Consider the following 20254-nt stretch of genomic DNA (forward strand, 5'->3'; position numbering starts at 1 on the left):
CCGGTCCCGGTGGGGGGGTCCCGGTCCCGGTATGAGGGTCCCGGTCCCGGTCTGGGTGTCCCGGTCTGGGGGTCCCGGTCCCGGTATGAGGGTCCCGGTCCCGGTCTGGGTGTCCCGGTCTGGGGGTCCCGGTCCCGGTATGGGTGTCCCAGTCCCGGTCTGGGTGTCCCGGTCCCGGTGTGAGGGTCCCGGTCCCGGTCTGGGTGTCCCGGTGTGGGGGTCCCGGTCCCGGTCTGGGTGTCCCGGTCCCGGTAGGAGGGTCCCGGTCCCGGTCTGGGCGTCCCGGTCTGGGTGTCCCGGTCCCGGTATGAGGGTCCCGGTCCCGGTCTGGGTGTCCCCACTCCCCCAACCCCACTGCTGTCTCCGGTACCGCTCCCCCCCCTCCCCCTCCCGTCCCCCCGGTATCGAGGGGCGGGTACCGGGCGGGGAGGAGGCGCTCGGGGCTCGGCCGGCCCCGGTGCCCGGGTGGCGGCGGAGCCTCCCCGGTGCGGGCCGGGCGATGGCGGCGCCCCCGGGGCGGCGGGAGCGGCTGCGGGCGCTGGCGCTGGGCCGGGGGTCGCTGGGGCTGGAGACCCTCCTGGACCTGCTGCTCGGGCTGGCGGGGGGGCTGCAGCACCGCCTCCGCCACCGGCAGCCCCCCGCGAGCACCGGGAGCACCGGGGACACCGGCGGCGGCGGGGACGGCGGCGGGGACGGCGACAGAAACGGCGACAGCGACAGCGACAGTGACAGACATGTCCGGGACTTTCTGAGCTGGGGTACGGCGGGGCACCGGCACCGGGACCGGGACCGGGACCGGGACCGGGACGGGACGAGGGGGTGGGTTCGGGGCACCGGCACCGGCACCGGGACCGGAACGGGGGGGTGGGTTCGGGGCACCGGCAACGCCACCGGGACGGGGACCGGGACGGGACGGGGGGGCTCGGTTCGGGGCACCGGCACCGGGACGGGGGGGCTCGGTTCTGTTCGGGGCACCGGCACCGGGAAGGGGGGGTCGGATCGGGTTCGGGCTAGGGGGGCACCAGCACCGGCACCGGGACGGGGGGTCGGTTCGGTTCGGGGCACCGGCACCGGCACCAGCACCGGGACGGGGGGGTCGGTTTGGGGCACCGGCACCGGAACGGGGGGATCGGTTTGGGGCACCGGCACCGGTACGGGACGGGGGGGTGGGTTCGGGGCACCGGCACCGGCACCGGGACGGGAACGGGGGAACCGGGTATGGGCCAGGGGGGTCCGGGACCGGGAAGTTCAGGACTGGGAGTTCCGGGACCGGGAAATTCGGGTTTGGGGGTTCCGGGACCGGGAAGTTCGGGTTTGGGGTTCCGGGACCGGGAAATTCGGTTTTGGGGTTCCGAGACCGGGAAATTCGGGTTTGGGGGTTCCGGGACCGGGAAATTCGGGTTTGGCGGTTCCGGGACCGGGAAATTCGGGATTCGGAGGGGTCCAGGACCGGCAGTGTCCGGAACCGGGGGGGGGTCGGGCCCGGGGGTGTCACGGGCGGGGGGCACCGGGACCGTCGGGGCAGGCAGGGCCCGGGACTCGGTTCCGGTTCGGGGAGGGCTCCGGACCGGGCGGGTCGGTACCGGGGGTGGGGGGACACGGTGGGATCCCGGGGGGGTTGTCCCGGTCCCGGTGTGGGGGTCTCGGTGTGGGGGTCCCGGTCCCGGTGTGGGGGTCCCGGTCCCGGTGTGGGGGTCTCGGTGTGGGGGTCCCGGTCCCGGTGTGGGGGTCCCGGTCTCGGTCTAGGGGTCCTGGTCACGGTCTCGGTCTGAGGGTCCCGGTCCCGGTCTGAGGGTCCCGGTGTGGGGGTCCCGGTCCCGGTCCCGGTCCCGGTCTGGGGGTCGCGGTCTGGGGGTCCCGGTCCCGGTCTGGGGGTCGCGGTCTGGGGGTCCCGGTCCCGGTGTGGGGGTCCCGGTCCCGGTCCCGGTCTGGGGGTCCCGGTCCCGGTCTGGGGGTCCCGGTCCCGGTCTGGGGGTCCCGGTCCCGGTGTGGGGGTCCCGGTCCCGGTCCCGGTCTGGGGGTCCCGGTCCCGGTCTGGGGGTCCCGGTCCCGGTCTGGGGGTCCCGGTCTCGTTCTCGGTAGGAGGGTCCCGGTCCCGGTGTGGGGGTCCCGGTCCCGGTGTGGGGGTCCCGGTCTCGGTCCCGGTCTGGGGGTTCCGGTCCCGGTCTGAGGGTCCCGGTGTGGGGGTCCCGGTCCCGGTCTGGGGGTCCCGGTCCCGGTCTGGGGGTCGCGGTCTGGGGGTCCCGGTCCCGGTGTGGGGGTCCCGGTCCCGGTCCCGGTCTGGGGGTCCCGGTCCTGGTCCCGGTCTGGGGGTCTCTGAATCGCCACCGGGGCCGGGGGGGGTGGGTTGTGTGTCCCGGTCCGGTCGGTACCGGCGGGTGGAGGCGGGGGGGGGGGGCACCGAACCCCGGGGTCATTTCGGGGGGGGGTTGGGCAATGTGGGGGTCCCTTTGTCGGGGTCTCGGGGTCCCGGGGGGGGCCCGGGGGGGGCTCCGGTGGCGCCGCTCCTTTTCTGGGCACGGCGGGACCGGTTCCCCTCCCCCCCCCCGCGGGCACCGATCGCGGCGCGGCCATAAATGGGCCGAGGGTGCGCGGCCGCCCCCCCCGCCCCCCCCGCGGCACCGGGGGGGTCACAACCCCCCCCATCCCCCCCCCGGTACTGTCACACCCCCCCGGTACCGTCACACCCCCCCCCTCCCGGAACCGCCCCTCCCCCCCCCGCTTCACTTCCCGCCCCCCCCCCCCCCCAAAAATTCCCTGGGATTCTCCCTCCCGGTGCCCCCCCCTTGGTGGTCCCTGACCCCCCCCGGTATCCCCTGACCCCTCCCGGTGTTCTCTGACTCCCCCCCCGTGACCCCCCCGGTATCCCCTGACCCCGGTCCCGGTGCCCCCCGGTAACTCCTGACCTCCCCCCGGTAGTCCATGACCCCCCCCCGGTAGCCCCTGACCGCCCCCCCGGTATCCCCTGACCCCCCTCCCGGTAACCCCTGACCCCCCCGGTAGCCCCTGACCCCGGTCCCGGTGCCCCCCGGTAACCCCTGACCCCCCCCCCGGTAGCTCCTGACCCCTCCCGGTGTTCCCTGACCCCTCCCGGTGCCCCCCCAGTAACCCCTGACCCCGGTGCCCCTCCGGTATCCCCTGACCCCTCCCGGTGCCCCCCCCGGTAGCCCCTGACCCCTCCCGGTGCCCCCCCCGGTAACCCCTGACCCCTCCTGGTGCCCTCCCGGTGTTCCCTGACCCCGGTGCCCCCCCCCCCCGGTAACGTCTGACCCCTCCCGGTGCCCCTCTGGTAACCCCTGACCCCTCCCGGTGCCCCCCCCGGTAACCCCTGACCCCTCCCGGTGCCCCCTCCCCGGTATCCCCTGACCCCTCCTGGTAGCCCCTGACCCCCCCAATAGGCCCCCGGTAGCCCCTGACCCCCCCCAGTAACCCCTGACCCCTCCTGATGCCCCCCCGGTAACCCTGACCCCTGACCCCTGACCGGTCCCGGTGCCCCCCCGGTAACTCCTGACCCCTCCCGGTGTCCCCCCGGTGTCCCCCCGGTGACCCCTGACCCCTGACCCCTGCCGGTGGGTGTCCCCAGCCGAGCCGGTGGCCGCGCGGGTCCGGGAGCTGCAGCTGCAGCGCCGCGACTTCGAGATCCTGAAAGTGATCGGGAGGGGCGCCTTCAGCGAGGTGGGGACAGTGTGGGGACAGTGAGGGGACACCAGGGGACACCAGGGACACCGGGACACTGGGACAGTGGGGACAGCGGGGGGACAGCGGGGACACCAGGACAGTGGGGACAGCGGGGACAGCGGGGGGACACGGGGACAGCGGGGGGACAGCGGGGACAGGGGGGGACAGTGAGGGGACACCGGGGGGACAGTGGGACAGTGAGGGGACAGTGGGACAGTGAGGGGACAGTGGGGACAGTGTGGGGACAGCGGGGACAGTGAGGGGACAGTGGGGACATTGGGGACAGTGAGGGGACAGTGGGGACATTGGGGACAGTGAGGGGACAGTGGGGGGACAGTGTGGGGACAGTGGGGGACAGCGGGACAGTGGGACACCGGGGGGACAGCGGGGACAGTGGGGACAGAGAGGGGACAGTGAGGGGACAGCAAGGGGATAGCGCAGGGACAGCGGGGACAGCGGGGCAGCGGGGACACTGGGGGGACAGCGGGGGGGACAGCGGGGACAGTGAGGGGACACGGGGGGACACCGGGACAGTGGGGACAGTGAGGGGACAGTGGGGACAGTGAGGGGACAGCGGGGACAGTGAGGGGACAGCGGGGGGACACCGGGACAGTGGGGACAGTGAGGGGACAGTGAGGGGACACCGGGGGGACAGCGGGGACAGTGTGGGGACACGGGGACACCGGGGACACCGGAGGGGACATCGGGGACACTGGGGGGACAGCGGGGACAGTGTGGGGACAGTGGAGGGGACACCGGGACAACGGGGACAGCGGGGACAGCGTGGGGACACTGGAGGGGACAGCAGGGGGACAGTGAGGGACACAGGGACACCAGGACAGCGGGGACACTGGGGGGACACCGGGACAGTGAGGGACACGGGGGGGACACTGGGGGGACACCGGGGGGGACAGCGGGGACAGCGGGGACAGGGGGGGACAGTGAGGGACATGGGGGGACACCAGGGACAGTGAGGGGACAGTGAGGGGGCAGCGGGGACAGAGGGGACAGCGGGGGGACACCCGGACACTGGGACAGCGGGGATACCGGGACACCGGGGACAGCGGGACAGTGGTGGGACAGCGGGGACAGTGAGGGGACAGCGGGGACAGTGAGGGGACAGCGGGGACAGCAGGAACAGGGGGGACAGCGGGGGGACAGAGTGGGGACAGTGAGGGGACAGTGAGGGGACAGTGAGGGGACAGCGGGGGACAGGGAGGGGACAGCGGGGACAGCGGGACACCGGGGACAGCATGGGGACACTGGGGGGGACAGCAGGGGGACAATGGGGGACACTGGGGGGGACAGCAGGGGACACCGGGGGTGCCACTAGGGGACACCAGGGGACACCAGGGACACCGGGGGTGGCAGCGGGTGACACCGGAGGACACCGGGGGTGGCAGTAGAGGACACCAGGGGACATCGGGGGACACCGGGGGTGGCAGCGGGTGACACCGGGCACACCAGAGGTGGCAGCAGGTGACACCCCCGCCTGCAGGTGGCCGTGGTGAGGATGAAGGAGAACGGGCAGATCTACGCCATGAAGATCATGAACAAGTGGGACATGCTGCGGCAAGGAGAGGTCAGGGGTCATGGGGTCACGGGGTCACGGGGACATGAGGGGACATGGGGGGACATGTGGGGACATGAGGGGACACAGGGGACACGGGGTCATGGGGTCATGGGGTCTCGGGGACATGAGGGGACATGTGGGGACATGAGGGGACACGGGACAGAGGACACGAGGGGACAGTGGGGACATGGGGACATGAGGGGACACTGGGGACACTTGGGAACAGTTGGGGACACTCAGGGGGTGTGTAGGGACACTCGGGGGACACTCGGGGACACTCGGGGACACTCGGGGACACGTGGGGACATGAGGTGGGGGTGGCACTGTGGGTGAGGGGACGCCGGTGACAAGGGCGGTGCGGGCGGGGTCACGCAGGTGGCAGCCGTGTCACTGTCACCCTCACCGTCACTGTCACCGTCACTGTCACTGTGTCACTGTCACTGTGTCACTGTCACCGTCACCATCACTGTCACTGTGTCAGTGTCACTGTGTCACCGTCACCATCACTGTGTCACTGTCACTGTGTCACAATCACTGTCGGTGTCACCGTCACCGTCACTGTCATTGTGTCACTGTCACCATTACCGTCACCATCACTGTGACTGTGTCACTGTCACCCTCACCGTCACTGTCACCATCACTGTCACTGTGTCACCATCACTGTCACCGTCACTGTGTCACCGTCACTGTGTCACTGTCACTGTGTCACTGTCACTGTGTCACCGTCACTGTCACTGTGTCACCATCACGTCACTGTGTCACCGTCACTGTGTCAATGTCACTGTCACCATCACTGTTGCTGTCACCATCACCGTCACCATCACTGTCACTGTGTCACTGTCACTATGGTACCATCACCATCACTGTCACTGTGTCACTGTCACTATGGTACCATCACCATCACTGTCACTGTCACCATCACCGTCACTGTGTCACTGTCACCATCACTGTCACTGTGTCACTGTCACTATGGTACCATCACCATCACTGTCACTGTGTCACTGTCACTATGGTACCATCACCATCACTGTCACTGTCACCATCACCGTCACTGTGTCACTGTCACCATCACTGTCACTGTGTCACTGTCACTGTCACCGTCACTGTCACTGTGTCACTGTCACCGTGTCTGTGTCATTGTCACTGTGTCAATGTCACTGTCACCATCACTGTCGGTGTCACCATCACCGTCACCGTGTCACTGTGTCACCATGTCACCGTGTCACCGTGTCACCGTGTCCCCGTGTCACCGTGTCACCGTGTCACTGTGTCACTGTGTCACCGTGTCACCATGTCACCGCGTCACCGTCACCGTCCCAGGTGTCGTGTTTCCGGGAGGAGCGGGACGTGCTGGCCCGCGGGGACCGGCGCTGGATCACGCGGCTGCACTTCGCCTTCCAGGACCCGCAGTGCCTGGTGAGGGGACAGCCGTGTCACCCGTGCCACCTGTGTCACCCGTGCCACCCGCGTGCCACCCGTGCCACCTGTGCCACCTGCGTGTCATCTCCGTGTCACCTGTGTCACCTCAGCATCCCCTGTGTCACCTCCATGTCATCTCCGTGTCACCCCTGTCACCTGTGCCACCTCCGTGTCACCTGTGTCACCTCAATGTCCCTCGTGACACCTCTGTGTCCCCCATGTCCCCAATGTCCCCAATGTCCCCATGTCCTTGTGTCCCCAAGCTGTCCCCATGTCCCCAATGTCCCCAATGTCCCCAGTGTCCCCAATGTCCCCTATGTCTCCATGTCCCCATGTCCCCAAACTGTCCCCATGTCCCTGTGTCCCCACACTGTCCCCGTGTCCCCATGTCCCCAATGTCCCCAGCATCCCCAATGTCCCCAGCATCCCCAATGTCCCCATGTCCCCAATGTCCCCAATGTCCCCCATGTCCCCAATGTCCCCAGCATCCCCAATGTCCCCAGCATCCCCAATGTCCCCATGTCCCCAATGTCCCCAATGTCCCCAATGTCCCCAATGTCCTCAATGTCCCCATGTCCCCAATGTCCCCAATGTCCCCAATGTCCCCAATGTCCTCAATGTCCCCATGTCCCCAATGTCCCCAATGTCCCCAATGTCCCCAATGTCCTCAATGTCCCCATGTCCCCAATATCCCCAATGTCCCCAATGTCCCCAATGTCCCCAATGTCCTCAATGTCCCCATGTCCCCAATGTCCCCAATGTCCCCAATGTCCCCAATGTCCTCAATGTCCCCATGTCCCCAATGTCCCCAATGTCCCCAATGTCCCCAATGTCCTCAATGTCCCCATGTCCCCAATATCCCCAATGTCCCCGATGTCCCCAATGTCCCCAATCCCCCCAATGTCCCCAATGTCCCCAATGTCCCCAATGTCCCCAATGTCCCCATATCCCCAATGTCCCCAATGTCCCCAATGTCCCCAATGTCCCCAATGCCCCTGCTGTCCCCCACAATGTCCCCAGTGTCCCCAATGTCCCCAATGCCCCCAATGTCCCCAATGTCCCCAATGTCCCCAATGTCCCCATGTCCCCGATGTCCCCATGTCCCCAATGTCCCCAACCCCCCCAATGTCCCCAATGTCCCCAATGTCCCCATATCCCCGATGTCCCCAATGTCCCCAATGTCCCCAATGTCCCCAATGTCCCCAATGTCCCCATATCCCCGATGCCCCCAATGTCCCCAGCATCCCCAATGTCCTCAGCATCCCCAATGTCCCCAATCCCCCCAATGTCCCCAAACTGTCCCCGTGTCCCCAATGTCCCCATGTCCCCGTGTCCCCGCAGTACCTGGTCATGGATTACTACATCGGGGGTGACCTCCTGACCCTGCTCAGCAAATTTGGGGACCGGCTGCCGCTGGCCATGGCGCGATTCTACCTGGCCGAGCTGGTGATGGCCATCGACTCGGTGCACCGGCTGGGCTACGTGCACCGGTGGGACACGGGGACATCGGGGACATTGGGGACATCGGGGACATTGGGGGGACATTGGGGACATTGGGGACGTTGGGGACATTGGGGGGACATTGGGGACATTGGGGACATTGGGGACATTGGGGACATTGGGGATATTTGGAACATTGGGGACATTGGGGACATTGGGGGGATTGGGGGACATTGGGGACATTGGGGACATTGGGGACATTGGGGACATTGGGGACATTAGGGAAATTTGGGATATTATGGACATTGGGGGATTGGGGACATTGGGGACATTGGGGGCATTGGGGACATTGGGGGGATTTGGGATATTGGGGACATTGGGGGAACATTGGGGACGACGGGGGGACATTGGGGACATGGGGGGGATTGGGGGGATTGGGGGGATTGGGGGGATTGGGGGTACTGGGGACATTGGGGACATTTGGGGACATTGGGGACATTGGGGACATTTGGGGACATTGGGGACATTGGGGGCACTGGGGACATTGGGGACATTGGGGACATTGGGGACATTTGGGGACATTGGGGACATTGGGGGCACTGGGGACATTGGGGACATTGGGGACATTGGGGACATTGGGGACATTGGGGGACATTGGGGGCACTGGGGACATTGGGGACATTGGGGGCACTGGGGACATTGGGGACATTGGGGGCATTGGGGACATTGGGGGGATTGGGGACATTGGGGACATTGGGGACATTGAGGGGATTTGGGACATTGGGGGGATTGGGGACATTTGGGGACATTGGGGACATTGGGGACATGGAGGGACACGGGGGGGCACTGGGGGCTCTTGGAGGAGGGGGGAGTTTGGGGACCAGGACGGGGGGAGGTGACAAAGGCCACCCCCTCCCCAGGGACATCAAACCCGACAACATCCTGCTGGACCGCTGGGGACACGTCCGGCTTGGGGACTTCGGGTCCTGCCTGCGCCTGGGGCCTGATGGCACCGTGAGTGACACTGGGGACACGGGGGGGACACGGGGGGGACACAGAGCTCAACCCTACGAGCACCTGGAGAATTTCCTTGGCTCCAGCCCCATGTCCCCAATATCCCCGATGTCCCCAATGTCCCCAATGTCCCCAATGTCCCCAATGTCCCCAATGTCCCCAATGATGTCCCCGATGTCCCCGATGATGTCCCCAGGTGCGCTCGGCAGTGGCCGTGGGCACCCCCGATTACCTGTCCCCAATATCCCAAATATCCCCAATGTCCCCAGTGTCCCCAATCCCCCCAATCCCCCCAATGTCCCCAATGTCCCCAGTGTCCCCAATCCCCCCAATCCCCCCAATGTCCCCAATGTCCCCCCAATGTCCCCAATGTGCCCAATGTCCCCAATCCCCCCGATGTCCCCAATGTCCCCAATGTCCCCAATGTCCCCAATGTCCCCAATCCCCCCAATGTCCCCAATCCTCCCAATCCCCCCAATGTCCCCAATGTCCCCAATGTCCCCAATGTCCCCAATGTCCCCATGTCCCCAATGTCCCCAATGTCCCCAATGTCCCCAATGTCCCAAATCCCCCCAATGTCCCCAATCCCCCCAATGCCCCAAATGTCCCCAATGTCCCCGATGTCCCCAATGTCCCCAATCCCCCCAGTGTCCTCAATGTCCCCAAATGTCCCCAATGATGTCCCCAATGTCCCCAGGTGCATTTGGTGGTGGCTGTGGGCACCCCCGATTACCTGTCCCCAATGTCCCCAATGTCCCCAATGTCCCCAATGTCCCCAATATCCCCAATCCCCCCAATGTCCCCAATGTCCCCAATGTCCCCATTGTCCCCAATGTCCCCAATGTCCCCAATGTCCCCAATCCCCTCAATCCCCCCAGTGTCCCCAATGTCCCCAATGTCCCCAATGATGTCCCCAATGTCCCCAATGTCCCCAATCCCCCCAATGTCCCCAATCCCCCCAATGTCCCCAATGTCCCCAATGTCCCCAACGTCCCCAATCCCCCCAATGTCCCCAATGTCCCCAATCCCCCCGATGTCCCCAATGATGTCCCCGTGTCCCCAGGTGCGCTCGGCGGTGGCCGTGGGCACCCCCGATTACCTGTCCCCAATATCCCAAATATCCCCAATGTCCCCAGTGTCCCCAATACCCCCAATGTCCCCAATGTCCCCAATGACCCCAATGTCCCCAATGTCCCCAATGTCCCCAATCTCCCCGATGTCCCTGATGATGTCCCCAGGTGCGCTCGGCGGTGGCCGTGGGCACCCCCGATTACCTGTCCCCCGAGATGCTGTTGGCCGTCGAGGACCCGTCGCGCTCCTACGGCCCCGAGTGCGACTGGTGGGCGCTGGGGGTCATGGCCTACGAGATGTTCCTGGGGAGACCCCCGTTCTTCGCCGACACCGTCCTCGAGACCTACGCCAAGATCCTGCACTTCCAGGTGGGGACCCAGACTGGGGGGACTGGAGGGACTGGGAGGGACTGGGAGGGACTGGGAGTGACTGGGAGGGTGCTAAGAGGGTGCTGGGAGGAACTGGGGGGGCACTGGGAGAGACTAGGAGGGACTGGGAGGGACTGGGAGGGACTGGGGGAATACTGGGAGGGGACTGGGGGGGACTGGAGGGGACTGGGGGGGAACTGGGAGGGACTGGGAGGGACTGGGGGGGAACTGGGAGGGACTGGGAGGGGACTGAGGGGGACTGGGGGGATACTGGGGGACACTGGGAGGGACTGGGAGACACTGGGAGGGTGCTAAGAGGGTGCTAAGAGGGTGCTGGGAGGAACTGGGAGGGGCTGGAGGGGAACTGGGGGGCACTGGGGGGGAACTGGGATGGACTGGGAGAGACTAGGAGGGACTGGGGGGGACTGGGAGGAACTGGGAGCAACTGGGGGGGACTGGGAGGGTGCTAAGAGGGTGCTGGGAGGAACTGGGGGGGCACTGGGAGGGACTAGGAGGGACTGGGAGGGGACTGGGAGGGGACTGGGAGGGAGTGGGAGAGACTGGAGGGATACTGGGAGGCACTGGGAGGGGACTGGGAGGGACTGGGAGGGACTGGGGGGGACTGGGATAAACTGGGAGACACTGGGAGGGACTGGGAGTGACTGGGAAGGTGCTAAGAGGGTGCTGGGAGGAACTGGGGGGGGACTGGGAGGGACTGGGAGGGACTGGGGTCACTGGTGCGCACTGGGCGGGCACTGGGCCATTACTGGTGGGCACTGGTTGATACTGGGGGCACTGGTTGATACTGGGGGCACTGGGCTGGCACTGGTGTGCACTGGTTGATATTGGTGGGCACTGGAAGATACTGGTGGGCACCGGTTGATACTGGTGGGCACTGGGCGGGCACTGGGCCGTTACTGGTTTATACTGGTTTATACTGGTGCGCAGTGGTCCGTTACTGGTTTATAGTGGTTTATAGTGGTTTATAGTGGTTTATACTGGTTCATACTGGTTTATACTGGTTTATACTGGTTTATACTGGTTTATACTGGTGCGCACTGGGCCGTTACTTGTTTATACGGGTTTATACTGGTTTATACTGGTTTATACTGGTTTATACTGGTTTATACTGGTATATACTGGTTTATACTGGTGTGCACTGGGCGGTCACTGATCCGTTACTGGTTTATACTGGTTTATACTGGTTTATACTGGTTTATACTGGTTTATACTGGTGCCCCCAGGACCACCTCCACATTCCGGACGATGACGATGATGATGATACCGAGGAAGGCCGCGGGGGCGCGCGGGCGGTGCCGGCGGCGGCGCGCGCGCTCCTGCGGGGGCTGCTGTGCGCGCCGGGCGCGCGCCTCGGCCGCGGGGGCGCGCGCGACTTCCGCGCGCTGCCGCTGTTCGCGGGGCTGCGCTGGCGCGCGCTCCGCCGCTGCCCCGCCCCCTTCGCCCCCAGCGCCGCCGCCGGGGCCGCCGACACCTCCAACTTCGACGTGCTGGACGATTGCCTCAGCCAGCCGGTGAGGAACGGGTTAAATACGGGGATAAACCGGGCATAAACCGGGCATAAACCGGGGATAGATCCCGGATAGACTGCCTCAGCCAGCCGGTGAGGAAGGGGTTAAATAGCGGGGTAGAACCGGGATAGACCGGGGATAGACCGGGGATAAACCGGGGATAAACCGGGGATAAACTGCCTCAGCCAGCCGGTGAGGAACGGGTTAAATACGGGGATAAACCGGGGATAGACCGGGGATAGACCGGGGATAGACCGGGGATAAACTGCCTCAGCCAGCCGGTGAGGAACGGGTTAAATAGCGGGTTAGAACCGGGATAGACCGGGGATAAACCGGGGATAAACCGGGGATAGACCGGGGATAAACTGCCTCAGCCAGCCGGTGAGGAACGGGTTAAATCCGGGGATAAACCGGGGATAAACCGGGGATAGACAGGGGATAGATCCCGGATAGACTGCCTCAGCCAGCCGGTGAGGAACGGGTTAAATAGCGGGTTAGAACCGGGATAGACCGGGGATAGACCGGGGATAGACCGGGGATAGACCGGGGATAAACCGGGGATAGACCGGGGATAAACTGGGGATAAACCAGGGATAAACCGGGATAAACCGGGGATAGACCGGGGATAGACCGGGGATAAACCGGGGATAAACCGGGGATAGACCGGGGATAAATCTGGGAAAAATCCGGGATAAACCGGGGATGAACCGGGATAAACCGGGGATAAACTGCCTCAGCCAGCCGGTGAGGAACGGGTTAAATAACGGGGATAAACCGGGGATAAACCGGGGATAAACTGCCTCAGCCAGCCGGTGAGGAACGGGTTAAATAGCGGGGATAAACCGGGGATAAACCGGGATAAACTGCCTCAGCCAGCCGGGGAGGAACGGGTTAAACACGGGGATAAACCGGGGATAGACCGGGATAAACTGCCTCAGCCAGCCGGTGAGGAACGGGTTAAACACGGGGATAAACCGGGGATAGACCGGGGATAGACCGGGGATAGATCCCGGATAGACTGCCTCAGCCAGCCGGTGAGGAACGGGTTAAATAGCGGGTTAGAACCGGGGATAGACCGGGGATAGACCGGGGGTAAACCGGGGGTAGACCGGGGATAAACCGGGGATAGACCGGGGATAAACCGGGGATAAACTGCCTCAGCCAGCCGGTGAGGAAGGGGTTAAATACCGGGTTAGAACCGGGGATAAACCGGGGATAGAACCGGGGATAAACTGCCTCAGCCAGCCGGTGAGGAAGGGGTTAAATAGCGGGGTAGAACCGGGATAAACCGGGGATAGACCGGGGATAGACCGGGGATAAACCGGGGATAAACCGGGGATAGACCGGGGATAAACCGGGGATAAACTGCCTCAGCCAGCCGGTGAGGAAGGGGTTAAATACCGGGTTAGACACGGGATAGAACCGGGATAGACACGGGATAAACCGGGGATAGACCGGGGATGAACCGGGGATGAACCCGGGATAAACTGCCTCAGCCAGCCGGTGAGGAACGGGTTAAATAGCGGGGTAGAACCGGGATAGAACCGGGTTAAACCGGGGATAGATCCCGGATAAACCGGGGATAAATCTGGGATAAATCTGGGATAAATCCAGGACAGATCCGGGATAAACCTGGGATAAATCTGGGATAAAGCCGGGATAAACCCAGGATAGATCTGGGATAAACCCGGGACAAACCCGGGACAAACCCAGGACAGACCCGGGATAAACCCAGGACAAACCCGGGACAAACCCGGGACAAACCCGGGACAGACCCGGGACAGATTTAACGCCTCCCCCCGCCCCAGGAGCTGCTGGGGGACTCCGGGGACCCCCCCGAGCTGGGGCTGCACCTCCCGTTCGTGGGGTACTCCTACGCCCGCCCGTGAGTCGGGGGGGGACCGGGGGGGTCCGGGGGGGTCCGGGGGGTCCGGGGGGGTTTGGGGGTGTCAGAGGGACAGGGGGGTCTGGGGGGTCGGGGGGGTTTGGGGGTGTCAGAGGGACAGGGGGGTCTGGGGGGGTCTGGGGGGTCTGGGGGTGTCAGGGGGTGTCAGAAGGACGGGGTGTCTGGGGGTTTCAGGGGGTCTGGGGGGGTTTGGGGGGGGTCAGGGGGTTTGGGGGGGTCAGGGGGTCTGGAGGGGTCTGGGGGGGTTAGGGGGTCCGGGGGGGGTCTGGGGGGTCTGGGGGGTCAGGGGGTCCAGAAGGGTCTGGGGGGGGTCAGGGGGGTCTGGGGGTGTCAGAGGGTCCGGGGGGTCTGGAGGGTTTGGGGGGGTTTGGGGCTGTCTGGGGGGTCTGGGGGGGTCAGAGGGACCGGCGGGTTTGGGGGCGTCAGGGGGTTTGGGGGGGGTCTGGGTGTCCGGGGGTTCCGGGGGGGCCCGGGGGGTTTGGGGGTGTCAGGGGGGTCTGGGGGTCTGGGGGGGTCTGAGGGGTTTGGGGGTGTCAGGGGGGTCCGGGGGGGTCTGAGGGGTTTGGGGGTGTCAGGGGGGTCCGGGGGGGTCTGAGGGGTTTGGGGGTGTCAGGGGGGTCTGGGGGGGTCAGAGGGACCACGGGGGTCTGGGGGTGTCAGGGGGGTCTGGGGGTGTCAGGGGGGTCAGAGGGGTCTGGGGGGTCTGGGGGAGTCAGGGGGGTCAGAGGGGGTTTGGGGGGTCTGGGGGTGTCAGGGGGGTCAGAGGGGTCTGGGGGGTCAGGGGGGTCTGGGGGCTCAGAGGGACCAGGGGGGTCTGGGGGCGTCAGGGGGTTTGGGGGGTCTGGGGGGGTTTGGGGGTGTCAGAGGGACAGGGGAGTCTCGGGGGGTCAGGGGGTCCAGAGGGGTCTGGGGGTGTCAGAGGGGCCGGGGGGGTTTGGGGGCTTGGGGAGTTTGGGGGGGTCTGGGGGAGGTCTGGGTGTCCGGGGAGGTTTGGGGGGGTCTGGGGGTCCAGAAGGGTCTGGGGGGGGTCAGGGGGGTCTGGGGGGTCAGAGGGACGGGGGGATTCGGGGGTGTGGGGTCTGAGGGGGTCTGGGGGGTCTGGGAGGGTCTGGAGGGGTCTGGGGGTGTCAGAGGGTCCGGGGGGTTTGGGGGTCCGGGGGGGTCAGGGGGTGTCAGGGTGTCCAGAGGAGTCTGGGGGTGTCAGAGGGTCCGGGGGGGTTTGGGGGTTTGGGGGGTCTGGGGGGGTCCGGGGGTCCAGGGGTTTGGGGGGGTCTGGGGGGCTCAGAGGGTCCCGGGGGGGGTCTGGGGTCTCCAGGTGACCCCCCCATGCCCCCCCCCCCCGGTTTCAGAGCCGAGGAGGAGGAGGAGGAGGAGGAGGATGAAGATGAGGATGAGGAGTGGGACCAGGACGCGGCCATGGAGGGGGAGTGGGGGACCCCCCCCGAGTCGGGGACCCCCCCGGGCACCGGGACCCCCTTGGCCATAGGCACCCCCCCGCGCAAGGGGACCCCCCCCCCACCCCCCAGGACCCCCCAAAACCCCTCGGGACCCCCCCCCCAAAAAGAGCCGCCCCCACCTACGGGGACCCCCACCCCGATGGAGGCGCCCCCCCAAAAAGGACCCCCCCCACCCTCGGGACCCCCTCCCCAAAAAGTGCCGCCCCCCACCCCCACCCCTCCCAAGGGGGGACCCCCCCAAGAATCCCACCCCCCCCCGGCGGGGCCCCCCCAAAAAGGGGTCCCGGGACCCCCCCCGGGACCCCCCCCGGCCAAGGGGGCCCCCCCCAGGACGCCCCCCCCGGACACGGAGCCCCCCCGGGACCCGCCGGTACGTGGGGGGGGGGGGGAAGCGAATTTTGGGAATTTGGGGAATTCGGGAATTTCGGGAATTTTGGGAATCCCGGGAATTTCGGGAATCCCGGGGATTAATTCGGGAATTTTGGGAATTTCGGGAATCCCGGGATATTCGGGAATCCCGGGGATTAATTCGGGAATTTTAGGAATTCGGGAATTTCGGGAATTCCGGTGCCGACGCAGGGTGGGGGTGGGGGGAAAAAGGGATCCCGGGGATGGGTCTCGAATCCCGGGGGGGGTCCGTGCCCGGTTCGGGGCATCCCGGGAATCCCGGGGGTCCTCAGGCAGACGCGGTTCCCGCAGGTGGCGGCGGCGGTCCCGGCGGTCCCGAGTGCGGTCCCGGTGTCGGTCCCGGCGGTCCCGGTGGTCCCGGAGCCGGTTCCGGTGTCGGTCCCGGAGCCGGTTCCGGTGTCGGTCCCGGCGGTCCCGGCGGTCCCGGTGGTCCCGGAGCCGGTCCCGGTGTCGGTTCCGGTGTCGGTCCCAGTGGTCCCGGTGGTCCCGGAGGTTCCGGTGTCGGTCCCGGTGGTCCCGGAGCCGGTTCCGGTGTCGGTCCCGGAGCTCCGGGAGGCGCTGGCGAAGGAGCGGCGCGGGCGGGAGGAGCTGGAGCGGGAGCTCGGGAAGCTGCGGGCGGCGGGGCAGGAGCTGGCCCGGTACCGGAGGGGACAGCGGGGACACCGGGGGGACACGGGGACAGCGAGGGGACAGCGGGACCGGGGGGCGACAGCGGGACCGGGGGGCGACAGCGGGACCGGAGGGGGACAACGGGGACAGGGTGGGGACAACGGGGACACCGGGGGGACACCGGGACCGGGAGGGGACAGCAGGGACAGGGAGGGGGCAGCGGGGACAGTGTGGGGACAACGGGGACACCGGGGGGACAGCGGGGGGACAGCGGGACCGGGAGGGGATAACGGGGACAGGGAGGGGACAGCGGGACCGGGAGGGGACAGCGGGACCGGGAGGGGGTCCGGGGGTGTCCCCAATATCCCCAAGTGTCCCCAAGTGTCCCCAATGTCCCCAAGTGTCCCCAGCTGTCCCCTCCCCCCAGGCGGCTGCGGGAGGCCGAGAGCCGCAATCTGGAACTGGAAACGCAACTGGGGCGGCTGCGGAGCGACCCCCCCGGGCCCCCCCCGCCGCAAGGCAAGGACCCCCCAAAAATGTCCCCAAAATCCGCGGGGACACCCCAAAATCCGCGGGGACACCCCAAAAATGTCCCCAAAATCCGCGGGGACACCCCAAAAATGTCCCCAAAATCCACGGGGACACCCCCCACCCCAAAATCCGCGGGGACACCCCAAAAATGTCCCCAAAATCCACGGGGACAACCCAAAAATGTCCCCAAAATCCCAGTAACACCCCCACCCCAAAATCCACGGGGACACCTCAAAAATGTCCCCAAAATCCATGGGGACACCCCCCGAAATGACCCCCCCACCCCAAAATCCACGGGGACACCCCAAAAATGTCCCCAAATCCACCAGGACCCCCCAAATTCCTCAGGTCCCCCCAAAACCCCACCAGGGGCTGCGCCCCCTCCCCAAATTATTTCGGGGTGGTTTTTTTTGGGGGGGGGTGGGGCAGGACACGTCCCCTCCCCCCATTTGGGGCTGGGGGGGGCTCCCCAAATTTAGGGTGGGAACCCCAAAAAGGGGATCCCCAAATTTTGGGGGGATTTTGACCAAACCCCCCTCCCCAAATTTCCCCTGCAGGAGGCGCGGGGCAGCCCCCCCAAATCGCGGAGGTAAGGGGGGATTTTGGGGGGATTTTTGGGGTTTTTGGGGTTTTTTTGGGGTTTTTTTGGGGTTTTTTTTGGGGGGGGGGTTTTGGGGGGGATTTTTGGGGGATTTTTGGGGGGTTTTGGGGTGATTTTGGGGGGGTGACGCTCTCTGATCTCTCCGCAGCCCCCCCGGCTTTTCCGCTCCCCCCTGGGGCTGCCCCTGTCCCGGCACCTGCTGCTCTGGGCGCGGGTATGTCACCTGTGTCACCTGTGCCACCTGTGCCACCCTCTGTGCCACCTGTGCCACCCCCTGGCACTGCCACTGTCACCCATTGTCACCTCCTGCCACCCACTGTCACTCATTGTCACCCCCTGTCCCGGCACCTGCTGCTCTGGGCGCGGGTATGTCACCTGTGTCACCTGTGCCACCTGTGCCACCCCCTGGCACTGCCACTGTCACCCCTGCCACCCCCACCCGTGTCACTGCCACCCCTGCCATGTCCCCAAGGCCACCAGTGTCACTGTCACCCCTGCCACTGTCACCCTGGGCATGTCCCCAAGGCCACCCCCTGTCACTGTCACCCGTGTCACTGTCACCCACTGCCACCCCTGCCACCCCCACCCGTGTCACCACCATCTCTGGGCATGTCCCCAAGGCCACCCCTGCCACCCTCACCTGTGTCACCGCCACCCCTGCCACTGTCACCCTGGGCATGTCCCCAAGGCCACCCCAAGGCCACCCCCACCCGTGTCACCGCCACCTCTGGGCATGTCCCCAAGGCCACCCCTGCCACCCCCACCTGTGTCACCGCCACCCCTGCCACTGCCACCTCTGGGCATGTCCCCAAGGCCACCCATGTCACTGCCACCACTGCCACTGTCACCCCTGCCATGTCCCCAAGGCCACCCCTGCCACCCCCATCTGCGTCACCGCCACCCCAGCCCCGGGGAGGTGACAACCGCAGCCAACCCACCCTGGTGGCACTGCCACCGGTGCCACCCCCGTGTCCCCAACACCGGGTGGGGCGGGGGTGGGGGGTGTCACTGTCGTGGGGGGGTGAGTGACGCCGCTGGTGACAATGACAATGTGACAATGCCACCTGTCCCCAGGTGCCACCCCCCGGTGCCACCAAGGACTGTCTGCTGCTCTGCGCCGCCGGCCTGCGACCCCCCCCCGCGCCCCCCGGGACCCCCCCTTGATTCTGGGTGTCCCCAAAGTGTCCCCGGGGTGTCCCCAAGTGTCCCCAGGGTGTCCCCAAGTGTCCCCAAGTGTCCCCGGGGAGTCCCCACGGAGGGGGAGGGACCTGTACAGAAACCCCCCCCCAAAATCCCACCGGACCCCCCCCAAAATCCCACCGGACCCCCCCCAAAATCTCACCGGACCCCCCAAAATCCAAGACCCCCCCAAAATCCCACTGGACCTCCCCAAAATCCGAGACCCCCCCCCAAAATCCCACCGGGCACTGGTGGGGGTCCCCAAATCCGAGACCCCCCCCCCAAAATCCCACCGGACCCCCCCAAAATCCCACCGGACCCCCCAAATACGAGACCCCCCCCAAAAATCACGGGACCCCCCCCCAAAAACCCACCGGACCCCCAAAATCCGAGACCCCCCCCCAAAATCTCACCGGACCCTCCAAAATCCCACCGGACCCCCCCCAAATCCGAGACCCCCCCCGGGGGGAGGGTCCCACTCGCGTGCCGCCCCTCCCCCACCCCCCAACAATTTGGGGGGGGGTCTCCCCGCTGCCCCCATGACCCTCCCCGAGGGGCAGCGCGACGCGACCCCCCCCAAAAAAATTCGGGGGACCCCCCCGACCCCCCAAAAAATTGGGGGGACCCCCCCCCATTAGTAATTTATTCGTAGGGACCCTCGCACCGCGACCCCCCCCTTATTTATGGCCCCCCCCCCCCAAAATGGGCCCGTCCGGGGGGCGACCCCCCCCCAAATTCCCCGCGGGGGGGGAGGGGCGAGAATAAAGTTGTGTTGTTGTGTTCCTGTCACCGCCGTGTCCCCAAATGTCCCCAAATGTCCCCAAAGTGTCCCCAAAGTGTCCCCAAAGTGTCCCCACATTGTCCCCAAACTGTCCCCTTTGTGTTCCCAAATTGTCCCCAAATGTCCCCAAATGTCCCCTTTGTGTTCCCAAATTGTCCCCAAACTGTCCCCAAATTGTCCCCTTTGTGTCCCCAAATTGTCCCCCCTGTGCCACCCCCGTGTCCCCAAACTGTCCCCTCGGTGTCCCCAAATTGCCGGTGCCACCCGGGTGCCAAAAATTCTCTTTTTAGTATAAATAAGGGGGGGGGGGAGGGGCGGTGCCACCCTTGGGGACAGCGGGGACACCGCGGGGACAATAAAGTGACAAAGGCACGGGGGGAGGGGCGGTGCCACCCTTGGGGGGCTCAGTAGCTCGGGGGTGACACCCGTGGGTGACATGGGAGGTGACACGAGTGACATGGAGGGTGACACGGAGAGGACACGGGTGACACGGGTGACACGGGAGGTGACACGGAGGTGACACAGGTGACCCGGAGGGTGACGCGGAGGTGACACGGGTGACATGGAGGGTGACACGGAGATGACACGGGTGACACGGGTGTGTCCTGGAGGTGACACGGGTGACCCGGGAGGTGACACAGGTGACCCGGAGGGTGACACGCGAGGTGACACGGGTGACACGGAGGTGAC

At 66.2% G+C, this 20254-nt stretch overlaps 1 protein-coding gene across 1 annotated transcript; it reads left to right on the forward strand.

The window, feature by feature from the left end:
- The first annotated feature begins 426 nt into the window (after window positions 1–426).
- DMPK (DM1 protein kinase) lies at window positions 427–18808 on the forward strand. Its single transcript, XM_072920887.1, has 15 exons — window positions 427–758; window positions 3584–3675; window positions 5177–5260; window positions 6572–6667; window positions 8012–8160; window positions 9031–9124; window positions 10363–10563; window positions 11808–12095; window positions 13901–13977; window positions 15348–15825; window positions 16035–16501; window positions 16900–16991; window positions 17561–17592; window positions 17753–17818; window positions 18679–18808. Exons 1-15 carry the CDS (start codon window positions 500–502, stop codon window positions 18766–18768), a joined length of 2565 nt encoding a protein of 854 aa, XP_072776988.1. The 5' UTR covers window positions 427–499; the 3' UTR covers window positions 18769–18808.
- The last annotated feature ends 1446 nt before the right edge of the window (window positions 18809–20254 follow it).

This window comes from Taeniopygia guttata, chromosome 34 (genome assembly GCF_048771995.1).
Source record: "Taeniopygia guttata chromosome 34, bTaeGut7.mat, whole genome shotgun sequence".
NCBI classification, from domain to species: domain Eukaryota; kingdom Metazoa; phylum Chordata; class Aves; order Passeriformes; family Estrildidae; genus Taeniopygia; species Taeniopygia guttata.

What these genes read in the sequence shown, in the direction of transcription:
- DMPK (XM_072920887.1), top strand. Translation starts at nt 500, where the DNA reads ATGGCGGCGCCCCCGGGGCGGCGGGAGCGGCTGCGGGCGCTGGCGCTG. An exon ending in CCAAGATCCTGCACTTCCAG is followed by an intron (nt 10,564 to 11,807) that starts GTGGGGACCCAG and finishes TGGTGCCCCCAG; the next exon opens with GACCACCTCCACATTCCGGA. An exon ending in AGCCCCCCCGGGACCCGCCG is followed by an intron (nt 15,826 to 16,034) that starts GTACGTGGGGGG and finishes GTGCCGACGCAG; the next exon opens with GGTGGGGGTGGGGGGAAAAA.